Genomic DNA, 15,265 nt, shown 5'->3' with positions numbered 1-15,265 from the left:
CCAGGAGCTGGGCACTCAGTCTAGGCCTCCTAAGTGGGCTACAACCGCTCAAACCACCACCTGTTATCCTATAGTTTGACATGAGCAGGAAGTTGTAATCAGAGCTGTGGCTCGAACCCAGGCACCCTGATACTGGTGAGATATGTCCTAAGCAGTGTCCTGAACAGTGTTTCAAGAGCTGATTTTTGCCCCTCCTTTTCCTTTAAATAGAAAAATGAACTAGCAAGCATTTAAAAAAAATTATTTGGATTCTCTCTCACACATACACACACAAAAGCACACATACACATTTCTTCCACTGGTTCACTCGCCACATGTCCATTGCGCTTGGTGGGAGGGGAAAAGCCAGGAGTCAGAAACTCAGTTCATCCATCTTGGCTGCCTCCCCAAGTCAGCCCAGTCCCACCATCGCGGCTGCCTCCCAGGGTCTGCTCCAGCAGGAGGTTGGAGCCAGAACCCAGAGCTGAAACTCAAACCCAGGGACTCTGAAGGGGGACATGGGTAAAGGCCATTTTTGTTGTCATTTTTGCAGAGAATCACAAGACAGTTGTTCTCACACAACAAATACTTCTAAGGTGTCCCAGCCATAGGCAGCAGATCTAGAATTGTCATATTAACTTCCTTAACATTGTCCACCTACAGATCGGTATGCTGCATGTTCACCTTGCACACTTGGTGACTGATGAGAAGGCATGCCCAGGAGGAAGGCTGGCATTAATGGCTCTCGGGAAATCCCTACCTCAACCGTTTCCTGATGTTGCAAAGCCAGCTCTGAAAATGCTACTCCAGATGGCCAAGTCTTCGACCTCCTGGAACTTACTTCTGGCCTTCTTTTATGAGTGGCTCAAAATATTTCTGATGCGCCTAAGAGCCATTTCTCACTAAAAAATAATCAGTGTTTAAAACTCTCACCAGGGCCCGGGGGCGTGGCCTAGTGGCTAAAGTCCTTGCCTTCAACGCGCCAGGATCCTATATCGGCGCCGGTTCTAATCCTGGCAGCTCCACTTCCCATCCAGCTCCCTGCTTGTGGCCTGGGAAAGCAGTTGAGGACGACCCAAAGCTTTGGGACCCTGCACCTATGTGGGAGACCTGGAAAGAAGTTCCTGGTATCCAGCTTCAGATCGGCGCAGCACCGGCCGTTGTGGTCGCTTGGGGAGTGACTCATCGGACGGAAGATCTTCCTCTCTGTCTCTCCTCCTCTCTGTATATCTTTGTAATAAAAATCAATACATCTTAAAAAAATAAAATAAAATACCTATTGCTGCAGTCTATTTATACCACGGTAACTTTTATCTTGGGTTGATTTTTCCCACAGAGTGACTTCTATCCATCTATCTTCTCATCCATGTATTCATACATCACTCGGATCATTCTCTCTGAATGTGGATGTGGTACAGACTGTCACTCTAGGTGCTACAGATGTAATCTCAGCAAGAAATACACGCACATGTCATCAACAGTGTAGACAGCAGACAAGTGCAGACAGCAGTTAGCTAAGGGTTTTCCCAAGCTGTGATGAGGACAATGTGCTGACAGCTTAGGGCAGACAGGCTGCTGGCGGGGGGCCCTGAAGTCCCAGCAGGGGTGGGAAACACTTACACAGCCTTTGGAAGGACCAACAGGTGCAGAGCTGTTTGCTGGTTCCTCGTCAGGCAGCCAGTGTGCACTTGCCCATTTGAAGGGATCTGAAACAGAGGAAGGGCCACGTGCGGTTTCACGGTTCTCTAAACCTCACACCTGGACATTTGAAGGAGAAATGAAAGGATGCGAATCAGGCTAGGCTGCTGGGCATTTTGGTGGGAGACGATGGAATCCTGGGCTGATCTGAATGTTCTTTTTTTTTAAATTACATTGTATTATTTGACATAGTTTCATAAGCTATCTGTTTCTCACACGTGCAGGATTCTGTTTCATAAGCTATCTGTTTCTCACACGTGGGGAGGCAAGCTGTGGAGTGGGAGGAGGCACGGAGTCACTGTCTTAACACTCGCTGCCTGCCTGCAGTGTTGCTAAAGGCACAGCTCCCCACCCTCCACATTCGCTGGTTTCCTAGGCAGGGCCACTTCCTTTCCCCTTTTTAGTTTCACTGGTACACAAAGCATAACCCTTTGTTCAAGGACTTGGACCCCCTGCAGTCTATTCAGACTTGGCCCACACAGGGGAAGTTCTGAAACGGGGTGACAAGGGCCCTTAGAAAAACTGTGGGGTTGGATGGGATCCCCATTGCTCAGTGGAGAGCGAGACTGAATGTTTTAAGGACTTGTTAATACAGTGCTCCCCTCAACCTTTTGTAAAGATGCAGCATGTCTGTGTTTTACTCATAGGTGTGTGTGTGCGCGCACGCATGCGTATACACTCGGTTTAGGTTCTTTCCAGTGGGAGGGAGCTGGGTACTGCTCTTTCTCTGGGTGTGCTGGAGTGAGAATGAACTACGCCCCCAGGTGAGTGTGGTGCCCCCTTCGGGCTCTTCCTGCCCCCGTGGAGCAGGGCAGAGCTGAGAAGCCACCAGCAGCCAGGGGGCCAGAGCTGGTCAAATCAATGTAGAACCAGTTCACACAGGAACCTGGATGGATGAGATCCCAGGGAGAGATTCTGAAGGGAGAGGCAGGACCATGCTCATCACAGCTAAGAGCCTACAGCCTGAAGACTGCTTTTAAGTCACAAATGATCCAGAATTGGTCCCACAATCCTTCCTGAATCATTGTGTAACAAAACCCATAAAGGCCTTTTGAAGTGCTACACACACATACACACACAGAGATTTTAGAGTTTGAAATTTCACGATCGTGGCAGCATAAGTCCTAACTTTTTCAATTTTTTATTTTTGAAAAGCAGAACTAGGCAGTGACCTAGAGGATGCCGAATCTCTCTTCCCCTCTCTGTAATTTTCAAAACACATAAATAAATCTTACTAAAAAAGGAAAGTTACCCTTAAAACAAAAGAACTCACACATGAATGTGACATGCTTCAACCCAAAGTACAGTGGAACTTTCATATTTGTAACTAATCAAAAAAAAAAGATTGATTTGTTTGAAAGTTGGGAAGCAAGAGGAGCGACATAGAGAGGGAGAAATCTCCTACCTGCTGGGTCACTCCCCAGGTGGTGCCAACAGCCAGGATCTGGCCATCCTGAAGCCAGGAGCCAGGAGCTTCTTCTTGATCTCCCACGAGGGTGCAGATGGCCAAGAACTTGGGCAATCCTCTGTCACTTTTCCCAGGCGATTAGCAGACAGCTAGATTGGAAGCAGCGTACCAGGACACAAATAAGTGTTCATACGAGATGTTGGCACTGCAGGTGGCAGTTTCATGTGCAACCTTGTAACCTGTTCTCCTGTCACTCATTTTGAAGGAAACAGTCCCAGCAAAGGCTGTGTGGTGTTGGTCTTGAGGAGAGAGGGGGAGATTTTGTCATCATGTTTTTTTAGGAATATGAGAAAAGCCAGCACTAGCCACCTGAGCGATCATCCAGATTTAGAGGCAAAGATGTAATTGTCAGAGCAGCTCCTTCATGTTGAAGGTGAACTGCTGGCGCCACAGGACAGACCCTGTGGTGCACGTCTGTGGAATAGCTCCAGGGAGCAAACACTAGTGGGAAGCCAAACAGGAACCTTTGTGGGTGATGGGGGCCTGGTGGGAGCCCTGGGGACTCAGAGTGCTGGGGGGCCGGCCAGAAGGGCTGCACTTACACAGAGTACTTGGTGACAGAGAAGGGAGGTTTCCACCTGAGTTACCCTTGTAGGGCTAAGTAACTTTTAATAAGCTTGATTCTTGCCAGGGTAGACAATACCCTAATGTGCAAATGGGTCTCCACCAGAGAATGAATTAACCTTGCAAACACTTGGTTCTGTGAAGGTTAAAAAAAAAAGCAGCTCATTGCTCCAGGGATGCTTGCTTGTTTGTTTTCTCTCTCCCCCGTTCCAGGCTGTTCTCTGGAACAGATGTGGTGGGTTTTGCTCCCAATTCTGTACCTTCAGTCCTTGGGGCAGCCCCTGACACAGTCACTTCTGCACTTGGTACGTGTTTGTTGAAGGAATGTTGGTGGCTAAGCCAGGTGCTGTCAACTCAGAAAAGCCCTCCCAGGTCACACGCAAGGTGCAGACTATCACAGCCGGGCAGTTAGGCTGAGGTTCTTTCCAGGCAATTCTTGCAGCTCCTTGGAATGCTATGGAGCTGATTTCAAAGCCGGCCTTAGAAACCAAGCTTACCTACTTTTCTCCTCCCCATTTGGTCAAAATCACACATACCAAAGCTCAACCGAACAGTTTTCAACAACTGCACGTTTGAATGAGTCATGTAGTTTTCAAAAAGATTCATTTATTTTACTTCAAAGTCGATGTTACAGAAAGTACGTACTTAGTTTTAAATATTGCTTTTCTGCAATCAACTCTGAATTTCAGACCATAGGAAATTCGTGAATATCTGTAACTCAGACCTGCAAAGTTCCACAGGCTAAAGGAAAAGGACGCAGCGGAATTCAGACAGAATTTCTAGAACACTGCCACCTTTGTCGTGTTTTTCTTGTCTCTTTGCCCCGCAGGGCAGGAGACTGCAGCCCAGGTTTCTGGAAGATCCAAGGTCGACCTTACGGGAGCGCGTGCCCGGCTGCGCGCACCGGGGGGCCCTTCTGAGGTCTGACTCGCTAGACACTTTCTCCCGAGTCTCCGGTTGCATCCGCGTCAGAGCGCTCGGGACCGGTCAGCCCTGAGGCAGACGCCGCGAGGACGGCATGCCCCTCAGGCGGCGCGCCCTGCAGGCTCCCGCGGACAAAGCGCTCGCAGGGTCCTCCCCGCGCCCCGCCGGAGCCGCCGCGCCCTCCCGCGTCCCTGGGGCGCCAGCTGGTCGGCCGCCGCCCGGCCCACACGGACGGCCGGGGGAGCCCGGGGCACGCCCAGCCCTCGCCGCCCGCGAGCCCCACACGGCAGACGCCGCCGTCGACCGACGCAGACGGGCTCCCGCCGGCACCTGCCGCGGCGCTCCGGGATCCGAGCTCTCCGCCTTCCGTCCCCGCCTCCCCGGCCGCCGTCCCCGCCCCGTCGGATTCCAGCGGCCGCGCCGCCCCGGGAGGCTTGTCCCTCGCCGCCCGCCGTAGCCCCGGCGCTCGGCCGGCCGCCGTCCCCAAGATGGCCGCGCCGCTCTCGGCTCCTGCGGGGGGCTAGAGGCGGAGGCGGAGCCGAGTCACTCCCGCATTTCGGGACTCGGTTGGCCCGCGCCAGGCTGCAGCTCGCTGCCCGCCGCGGCCATGCGGGGCTCCGTGCACGGATGAGAGAAGCCGCCGCAGAGCTGGTGGCCGCTCCCGCCTTGGCCGTCACCCCTGCTGCCGCCATGGAGGAGCCGCCGCCGCCACCAGCACCGGCACCGGCGGCGGAACCCGAGCCCGAGCCCGAGCTCTGCCCGGCGGCGAGGTGAGTGTGGCGGCTGCAGGCGGCCGCTCCGGGCGAGCGGCTCAGGTCGTGGCGCGGGCTCGGCCGGGGCCCTCCGCTGGCCGCCAGGTGGGCAGGCTGCGCGGGCTGAGGCGAGAGGGGCGCGGTGCAGCCGGGCGCGGGAGCGGGCGCGCAGCCCGCCGGCCCCGCCTGCAGCTGCCGGGCTCGCCCTGGACGCGGCGGGAGCTGGGCGCTGGCCGCCCTCCAAGGGCTCTCGGCGTCGCCCGGGCCAGGTGGTCCCTTCCCTCCTGCGCCCTCCTTTGCGAGCGCGGGAGGCGCTCGGGCCGCGTCCGCGCACCCGCTGGCCCCCTGCCCCCTGCCTGCCCGGGTGGTGCCCGCTGAATCCCCGCCGCGGGCGGACAGGTGGGCGACCCTGGCCTGGGGCCTTTGCCTGCCCTTGGAGCTGGGAGCCGGGAGCGCGGACTTCTCAGTGCACTGACTTCTAGCGGGGGGCTTGTCTAGTCGGCCTTGGCTGCAGAGATGGGAACTTGGGTACCCAAAGCTGGGGTTGCAGCCTGTTTCCTAGACACTGTGACTTGCTTCCAGGTTTTCTTTAAATTGCGACAGTGAACTCCGTCCAAGTTAACGACTCCCGCCTCGTTCAAGCCCGTGTTTGTGTGTCCCAGTACCCTGCTACTCCCTGTCTTTGCATCCCGGGACTGGGACACTTTCAGCCTGCCGTAACGAAAGTACGTTCCACAGGTCCTCTTGCCTCCTAGGGTCTCACTCCGAAATTCCAGGAGCAAGACAAGCGGCATTTTTCCTCCCCCGCATTTATTTGGTGCAAAGCACATCCTTGGTGGTCATCGTCCCCTCCTTCCCAACAAGTTTGTGGCAAACGTGATTGATACACTGTGAGCCAGAGGACGGCGGCTGCACTTCGCCGGGTGCCTGAGCTCCCCGCTCCAGCTTCTCCCCCTGCGAAGGTTGTTTTCTCTTTTACGGCCTAAATAATGGCTTAGCGGGTATGATAAGAATTGCTTTTGAATGCAGCCAACTTTTTTGGAAAGTGTTGTCCAAGAGCTTATTTCATAACTTGTTAATAGGATGAGCTGCGGCCAAGGCTTTAACCGGCTTCAGGTGTGCCGGTTCCTTGACTGCTGGTAACTCATTTAATCCTTATCTTTATGAGAGAGGTCCTGTTCTTATCTCCCTTGAGCAGGCGAGGAAACTGAGGCACAAAGGTGAAGTGGTGTGGCCGGAGCTTCAGAAAGGGACCAAGGTCTGGCTGCTTGGCACGTACCTTTAGCCATAGTGAAAAACGGGTTTGATTTCGGTCTCCCCTTAACAGATCAGAAGACAGCATTCTGTCTAGCTTGACTCAGAGAGAGAGAGAGAGAAAAAGAGAGAGAGAGAGAGGAAGAGAGGAAGAGAGGAGGGGTGGGAGGAGGGCTTGGATGCTCTCAGGTAAATATGGAAAGGAATCATACATGCCATAGAAAGGAGCGGAAATGCAGACTGCCACTCCGGTGACTGAGAGGAGCTTGGGTGTTCCTGGCCACGTTTCCCTCTGTCTTTGTTATCGTAAAAATAGGTCAGGATAATGGGCTGCATCCAACTGGAAGTGAATAGCAGTGTACGGAACAAGAAGATCTTAGACATGTTTTTCTTAGCAACATTGCAGTTCATTTTACATTAATTGCAAATCTGTAGAACAGATGACCAGGCAAAGCTGTTATTCTGTGTTTTAATGGCCTGGTTGTCACCACCGCCTCTTGAGCACGCCGAACCGATCTCCAGCAAGTTGACTTTCTGTAGATGTGTACTGGCGACAGCAGGGGCAGTGGCCCTCCAGCTGCTGAGCTGGTCTGTTTCCCTTCAGTTTCTGACAATTTTAAGTGTGCAGGTTGTCCGCCTGCCTGCCTCCAGCGAAGATGTTGGCTGTTGGCTGTTGGCCATGTGCTTCCGGGTCAGCTGGTTCTGCTTTCACTCCTGTGTCTGTGTCATCGATCAGGAAGGCTGTGGTCGTGCACACGTCTTCTGCAGGGCACAGGCCTGGGCATGTTGGCTGCCTCAGCTGTACTGGGAGCCTGCTGGGGCGGCACGTGCCAGCCGGCCTGCACCTGGTGTGCCCTCCACCTGCTGGTAGAGGTGTGACCCTGCTCGGCTGCGGCCTCACTGCTCGTCACTGGTGCCAGCTGGCCTGCACCTGGGCCCCATGTGCCCTCCACCTGCTTTCAAGGTGTGACCCTGCTCGGCTGCGGCCTCACTGCTCCGCCTCACTGATGGGGACTTGCTGTGCTTTTTGAATAAGAGGATTTTTTTAAAGAGGGATAGCTGTTGTCATTGTTCATGATTAAATCTTTAAAATAAAAAAAAAAGAATGTTCATGACAAAGTTTATTTATTTTTATTGCAAAGTCAGATATACAGAGGAGGAGAGACATGGAGAGGGATCTTCCATTCAATGACTCACTCCCCAAGTGACCACAACAGCCAGAGCTGTGCCGATCCAAAGCCAGGAGCCAGGAGCTTATTTTGGGTCTCCCAGAGTGCAGGGTCCCAAGGCTTTGGGCCTTCCTTGATTACTTTCCCAGGCCACAAGCAGGGAGCTGGATGGGAAGCAGGGCTCTCAGGATTAGAACCGACGCCCATATGGGATCCTGGCGTGTTCAAGGTGAGGACTTTAGCCTCTAGGCCACGCCGCCGGACCCTGTCATGAACATTCTTTAGATCATCTCATTTTCAAGTTTCTGGGTCAGTTTGAGAAGAAAGATTCTTATATTTCTAACAGAGCTATTAAAACTAATTGGGAAAAGTTTATCTTTATGATTTCTTGGACTTGTGCACTGAAAAAACTAAAAGCATGACCAAGAGTAAGTTGGGTATTATGTGTGACATTAAGTTCCTATTTTAACCCTACTTTAAATATATGTGTGTGTGTGTGTGTGTGTGTGTGTGTGTGTGTATGTATATGTATATTATTAGATTCTTACAGGGAAGGAGAGACATAAACATTTTCCATCCACTGGTTCACTCTCCAAGTGATCAGCATGGCCGGAGCTGAGCTGATCCGAGCCAGGAGGCAAGAGCTTCTTCCAGGTATCCCACGCAGGTCTCCCACGCAGGTCTCCACACAGGTGCAGGGTCCTAAGGCTCTGAGTCATCCTCTACTGCTTTCTCAGGCCACAAGCAGCTAGCTGGAAGGGAAGTGGAACAGCTGGGACATGAACTGGCACCCATATGGGATCCTGGTTGGATGTAAGGCGAGGATTTAGCTACTAAGCTACCACGCTGGCCCCCTTCTTTAAAGTATTTACATCACAAATGGCCTCCTTGCTGTCGCCTTTTAAGTACATTTTACTTGAATTTAACAGTGACTTTTTTAAACCATTGACTATGTTTATGTAATATCTTGTAATGTATTTGGAAAGTGGACTTCACTGCGGAGCAGTCTTGGGGTGTCTGTGCTCACTGGTGATTTGATCCCTGTGTCCCTTGGAATGGCCACCCTGAGCCTGTTTGTTTCTGTCTTGACCTTGGAAGTCTCCCGTTCTCCTGATGAGCTCAGCTTTCCTAGGCGGCTCCAGCCTCCCTGCAGCTGCTGGAGGGATATGGCTTTGGACCACTCTTAGAGGCACTTGATGGCCGTTGGTTCTGGGTAGCCAAGGAGTCACCCAGCAGAAACTAGGGAAGGTTCCAGTGATGGCAGGAAGTTGATGTTTTGAAATGGGCAGTTCCCTTGGATTGTCGTATGGCTAGAAGTTGCGCTGCCTTCTGCGTTGTGTGTCCTGGAGTCGGCTGCATCCTGTGTGTGTGGGACTAAAATGCGGTGAGCAGAGCTCTTGATCACTTAGGGACACGTTTACCCTAATAATTTCCTGCTGCCTCATCCCTCATTCCTCAATGATTACCTTTTTACTTATTGCATTCTCTTGTCTCAACTCTGGTCTGACCAGGTGGTGTGAATTCTGTTTTTTTTTTTTTAAAGACTTATTTTATTTTTATTACGAAGTCAGATATACTGAGAGGAGGAGAGATAGAGAGGAAATGGAGCTGCCGGGATTAGAACCAGCGGCCATATGGGATCAAGGCGAGGACCTTAGCCACTAGGCCACGCTGCCGAGCCCTGAATTCTGTTTTTAAGGGGTCTGTAAGACCGTTTAATGTTGCCAGTTGGTAAGATGTTGAAATAGCTTTTTTTCTTTTCTCTCTCTCTTTTTTTTTTTTTTGAAGAAAACCTGGAAGAGATGTTGAAAAAAGAAATTGGCTGATGCCTCGGATCCCTGCCTGTGCTGGCATTGCCTGGGCAGGTGCAGCAAGTCTGGGCGCTGGTCTCCATCCTCTCGGGCACAGGGACTTTGGCTGTACGTGCTTAGCGGCTGTCCTGGGCCTGCAGAGAGCTGCAGTGAGGAGATGGTGGGGAAGCATGGCAGTGCTGAAGGAGATGGGCTGCTGTTCGCAGACGTGGGGAGGGAGGCTTGGCTCCCATCTCCATGAGAGGCAGGAGCAGAACCCTTAGTTCTCGGGTTTTCATTATTTCCGGGCTCCACGTTGGCTGCTTTCCCCCCAGCGTCACAAACTTCCCTCGGTTGGATGGGTTGTAGTGCTTGGTTTAGATTCTTGACAAGCCTTGCTTTCCTGCTTTAATTTGGGCTAGATTATACCCTTGTTGGCTCTCAGACATTTTTTTTTTTACTTTGATGCTATGGTAGATGTTAACTAATAATAAGTCTCTGAGGATCACCCTACTGTCTCCACAAGGAATCCTGTGACAGAATTTCAGAGAAAGGTGTGGCAGTGACAGCAGTGCTTGGTGCTGTCACCTGGTCCTTGTTGAATATCGTGTTTCAGACCGATCAGGATGGCACATACTGCTGCTGTGTTTGTGTCCTAAAGTCTAAAATCTAGAACGGCATTGGAATTCTGGGCTGCTGTTAGCATCTGTGTTTGTGTCATGGGAAAACGTTCAGGAGACCAAGCCTTCTGCTGGGGCCCAGGTGTTGGCACGCATGTCTCAGGAAGCCTGTGCAGTGAGAGAAGCAGTCCCCACGACGGGGTTGCTGGATGCCTGGCTACTTCTCCAGCATGGCTGTCTGTCCTCCCTCCCTGTCTTCCCTGTCCTGTGTGGAGTGTCCCTCTTTGACTTCCAGCTGCACAGTGGTTACTGGAATGGTCCTCTTTTTACAAGCTCCTGGCTGTAGGTGTGGAGACTTGAGACCCTGGCCAGGCCATTAGGTTTCTTTCTTAGGATGTTTTACATCGGATCTGTGGGGAGAGACCTACCCACTTAAACAAAAAATGGGTCTGTCGTGTTGGCATCTTGCGTTAAGCTGTGGCCTGTGGTGCTGTATTTCAAATCCGGGCTGGTCTGCTTCCTGTTGAACTTCCTGTAACTGCACCTGGAAAGGCTGCCCATGTTGGTCCAAGCGCTGGCTACCCATGAGGGTGACCCAGATGGAGTTCTGGCTCCTGGCTTGGACCTGGCCCAGCCCCAGCTATTGGGACCATTTGGGGAGTGAATTCTGTAATTCAGTGTTCAGCTCCTGGAGCCTGTGGGCAGTCATGGGGAAGTAGTTTGGTCTCAGATCGTGACATTAACCCTGTAGAAAAAAGCGTTTGGCCATTCGCCTTCTGTGTTAGGTTCACAACAGTTTTTCTTCTGATTTGATGTGTGAGCCAGAAGAATTCTGTATTTGTACTTACGCTACTGAATAGAGTTCCTCGAAACCTTTAGTTGCCTCCCATTTTAAAAAAGTTATACAAAACAGATCAAAAGGATACTTGCTACTTTCACTTAAAAAAGTTTTTAATCATGAACATGTTGCATATTTTTTTCAAAAGTAGATTGTGTACTGTAGAGCCCAAGTTTTTAAAATGCTCATTTACAATTTTAATTCTCCTTAATTTGGATTGGCACTAAAAATTAAACTCAGTGAGATTCCATGTCATATACAGAGCATTGTTGCCAGATTTTCGAAGCACCAGTGTGTCCCCAACAGGTAGGACGTCACATGTGGCACAGTGCATTGAACTGCTGCTTGTGGGGGAGGTTCTGAGTCTTGCCTGCTCCACTTCAGATCCAGCTGCCTGCAGAATTGCCTGGAAGGAGGGAGCAGAATTGGTCCATGTGCTTGGAGCCCTGCCACTCATAGGGGAGACCCCGATAGAGTTCCTGGCTTCTGCTTTCAGCCCTGCCCGAGTTTGGCTGTTGTGGTTGTTTGGAGAATAAACTAAGGGATGGAAGATTTCTTTGTGTCTCCCTTTGTGTTGCTTTGCTTTTCAAATAAATAGAGAATTCGCTTTTTCTACTTCAACAAGAATGTTTCAAAAAGGGTGTATTTTAATTTTTCAGTGTTTTTTGTCATTTCTTTTTAAAATGATTTCAGGTAAAATACAGACAGATTTAACACTTTTTTTTCATTATTTATTATTTTTAATTCATTAATTGCATTGTATTATGTGACACAGTTTCATAGGTACTTGGGTTCTCCCCACCCCTCCCCAAACCCTCCCACCATGGTGGATTCCTCCACCTTGTTGCATAACCACAGTTCAAGTTCAGTTGAGATTCCCCCATTGCAAGCATATACCAAACATAGAGTCCAGCATCTTATTGTCCAGTCAAGTTCAACGGCTTCTTAGGTATACCCTCTCTGGTCTGAAGACAGAGCCAGCAGAGTATCATCCCGATCAATTAAAAGCTCCAACATACCATCAGCACAAATTTACATCATTATGGAATTAATTGACATAGTAATGAGTAACCAATATGTTAAAAGTAAACGCGAGTTCTTCACCACCTTCTGTGACCACCTCATTGACATTTCAATTTTAGTTTATATACAACATATAACATTCATAACATAACATGTTATATATAACATCATATCATCTTAAATTAAGGCAAACATGTGGTATTTAACCTTTTGGGATTGGCTCATTTCCCTTAGCATTATGGTTTCCAGTTTGGCCCATTTGGCCACAAAGAACTGCATTTTGCTTTTTTTAATAGCTGAGTAGTATTCCATGGAGTAGATGAACCATAGCTTTCTTATCCAATCCTCTGCTGATGGGCATTTTGGCTGCTTCCATGTTTTTGCAATTACTGATTGTGCTGCTATGAACATAGGAGTGCATGTTGGTTTCTCATAAAATAAGTGTTCTGGATATATTCCTAGGAGTGCTATTGCTGGATCATACGGTATATTGATTTGGAGTTGTTTGAATGTTCTCCATACTGATTTCCATAGAGGCTGTACCAGCCTGCAGCCCCACCAGCAGTGGAGTAGGGTTCCCTTTTCCCCACAACCTCGCCAACAAGTGTTGTTGGTGCTTTTATTCATGTGGGCCAGTCTTACTGGCGTTAGGTGGTACCTCATTGCTGTTTTCATTTGGATTTCCCTTATTGCCAGGGAACTTGAGCATTTTTTCATATGTTTATTTGCCATTTGGGTTTGTTCCTTTGTGAAGTGTCTGCCCATTTCCCATGCCCATTTCTTGAGTGGCTTGTTTGTTTTGACATTTTGGTTGTTTTGTAGCTCTTTGTATATTCTGGAGATTAGCCCTCTATCACCTATGTCGTGTGCGAAGATCTTCTCCCATTCTGTGGGTTGCCTTTTTACTTTGTTGATTGTTTCTCTAGCTGTACAGAAGCTTCTTAGTTTGATGAGGTCCCAATTGTTTATTTTGGTCTCGATTTCTACTGCTTTTGGAGTCTTTTTTAGGAAGCGAGGGCCTACCCCTAAGTGTTGCAGTGTGTTTCCAACATTTTCTTCCAAAAGTTTGAAGGTTTCTGGATGTAGGTTTAGATCTGTTATCCATTTAGATCTGATCTTAGTGTATGGTGAGAGATGTGGATCTATTTTTTTGTTTCTGCAGGCTATTAACCAGTTGTCCCAACAGCATTTATTGAACAGACCTTCCCATTTGCCTGGATTGTCGTTTGTCTTTTTGTCAAAGAGTATTTGGCTGTACCTGTTTGGGTTCCGTTCTGGTGTTTCTATTCTGCTGCATTGATCTTCCTCTCTATTTTTGTGCCAGTACGAGGCTGTTTTGATAACCACTGCCCTATAGTATGTCCAGAGGTCTGGAATTGTGATTCCCTCTGCTAACTTCCTGTTCTTCAGGATGGTTCTAGCTATTCGTGGTTTTTTGTGTTTCCAGATGAACCTTTGGATCATTGTTTCCAGTTCCATGAAAAATGTTTTGGGCAATTTGATTGGGATTGCGTTGAATGTATATATTGCTTTTTCTACTTCAACAAGAATGTTTCAAAAGGGTGTATTTTAATTTTTCAGTGTTTTTTGTCATTTCTTTTTAAAATGATTTCAGGTAAAATACAACAGATTCAACACTTTTTAAAAAATTTATCCATTTGAAAGGCAAAGTTACAGAGAAAGGGATTGTCCATGTGCTGATTCACTCCCCAGATGACTGTGGTGGCCAGAACTGGGCCAGGCTGAAGCTAGGTGAGCTAAAGCCAGGAGCTGGGGCTCGATCTGGGTCTTCTCCATGGGTACCGGGGCCCTAGTTCTGCTGCTTTCCCGGGTGCATTATCGGGGAGCTGGATCAAAAGTGGAGCAGCCCAGACTCAAATAGTTTCCCATATGGAATGCTGGCGCTGCAGACGTTGGCTTAATCTGGTAAGCTACAGCTTTGGCACCACTTATAGATATTTATAAATATATACTGAATAATATGGCATCCATACAGCTTTTTAGTACTATATTAACTTCCATAACTGACAAAAACATGTGGTATTTGTTTTTCTGTTTGGCATACTGAGCTCCAGTTCCATCTGTTTTGTCGCAAATATCAGGATTTCATTCATTTTTTTTGTGGCTATGTTTCAATAAAACTTTATTTACAAAAAACACCAAAAAAACAGATGAGTAAGCAGCTATACTTTGTCACCCCCAGAACTGGGGTATTTGACCAGTTACAACAGCACATACATTGCATATTCTTTATTTTTTAAGGTCAACAGCAGATATGAACTTAAAATATAAACAAAAGATATAGCATCATAGAGTTGAAAAAACACGCCACTGAATAACCAACGCTTGGGTGATGAAAACACAAAAGCCTAATTTGCATGATGGTTTCTTTATATTAGAGAGAACATACGATACTCATCTTTTTGGGATTATTTCACTGAGCATAATGGTCTCTAGTTGGGACCATCTGGTTGCACATTGTGATTTCATTCATTCTTACAGAGGACTATCGTCCCATCAGGTAGAAATGCAGCAGGAATTTTGGCGGTCATTTGTTGACAGCTGTCCAGGTTGATTCCCTGTCTGCTGCCATAAACATGGGCGTGCAGGTGTCTCATATGGCCACCCCTTTTCCCAGAAGTGGGATAGCTGGGTCTGTTTGAGTTTTCCATTTTGATGAATCTTCATACTGCTTTCCATAATGGGTTTAATAATTTGCATTTCCACCTTCTCACTGGCAGTCCGCATACTTACTAGCACTTGATTTCCTACTTTTGGGTACTTGCCATTCGAACTGGACTGAGGTGACACCTCACTGTGGTTTTTATTGGTGTTCCCTGTTATTAGTGATAACTGGGCATTTTTTCATGTGTCTGTTGGGTGTTTGTGTTTGTTTTTTTTTGAAAATGTCTATGTAGGGCCCGGTGGCGTGGCCTAGTGGCTCAAGTCCTCACCTTGAATGTGCCGGGATCCCATATGGGCGCCGGTTCTAATCCCGGCAGCTCCACTTCCCATCCAGCTCCCTGCTTGTGGCCTGGGAAAGCAGTTGAGGACAGCCCAAAGCCTGGGGACCCTGCACCGGTGTGGGAGACCTGGAAGAAGTTCCAGGTTCCTGGCTTCGGATCGGCACAGCACTGGCCGTTGTGGTCACTTGGGGAGTGACTCATCGGACGGAAGATCTTCCTC

At 49.1% G+C, this 15,265-nt stretch overlaps 1 protein-coding gene across 4 annotated transcripts in view; it reads left to right on the top strand.

Moving 5' to 3' along the window:
- The first annotated feature begins 4,946 nt into the window (after positions 1 to 4,946).
- The window catches only part of MAP3K4 (mitogen-activated protein kinase kinase kinase 4), a 116,265-nt gene continuing 105,946 nt past the window's right edge, over positions 4,947 to 15,265 (top strand). For 2 of the 4 annotated variants that reach the window (XM_058660097.1, XM_058659994.1), the window contains exon 1: positions 4,947 to 5,403. In XM_058660097.1, the coding sequence (XP_058516080.1) occupies positions 5,261 to 5,403 (143 nt within the window). In that variant the 5' untranslated portion in view covers positions 4,947 to 5,260. The remainder of the gene's footprint in view (positions 5,404 to 15,265) is intronic. The other 2 variants (XM_058660042.1, XM_058660153.1) reach the window with 2 other exon arrangements.

Source organism: Ochotona princeps, chromosome 1 (genome assembly GCF_030435755.1).
Source record: "Ochotona princeps isolate mOchPri1 chromosome 1, mOchPri1.hap1, whole genome shotgun sequence".
In the NCBI taxonomy this organism is placed as follows: domain Eukaryota; kingdom Metazoa; phylum Chordata; class Mammalia; order Lagomorpha; family Ochotonidae; genus Ochotona; species Ochotona princeps.
This window is presented reverse-complemented; position numbering and strand designations above follow the sequence as displayed.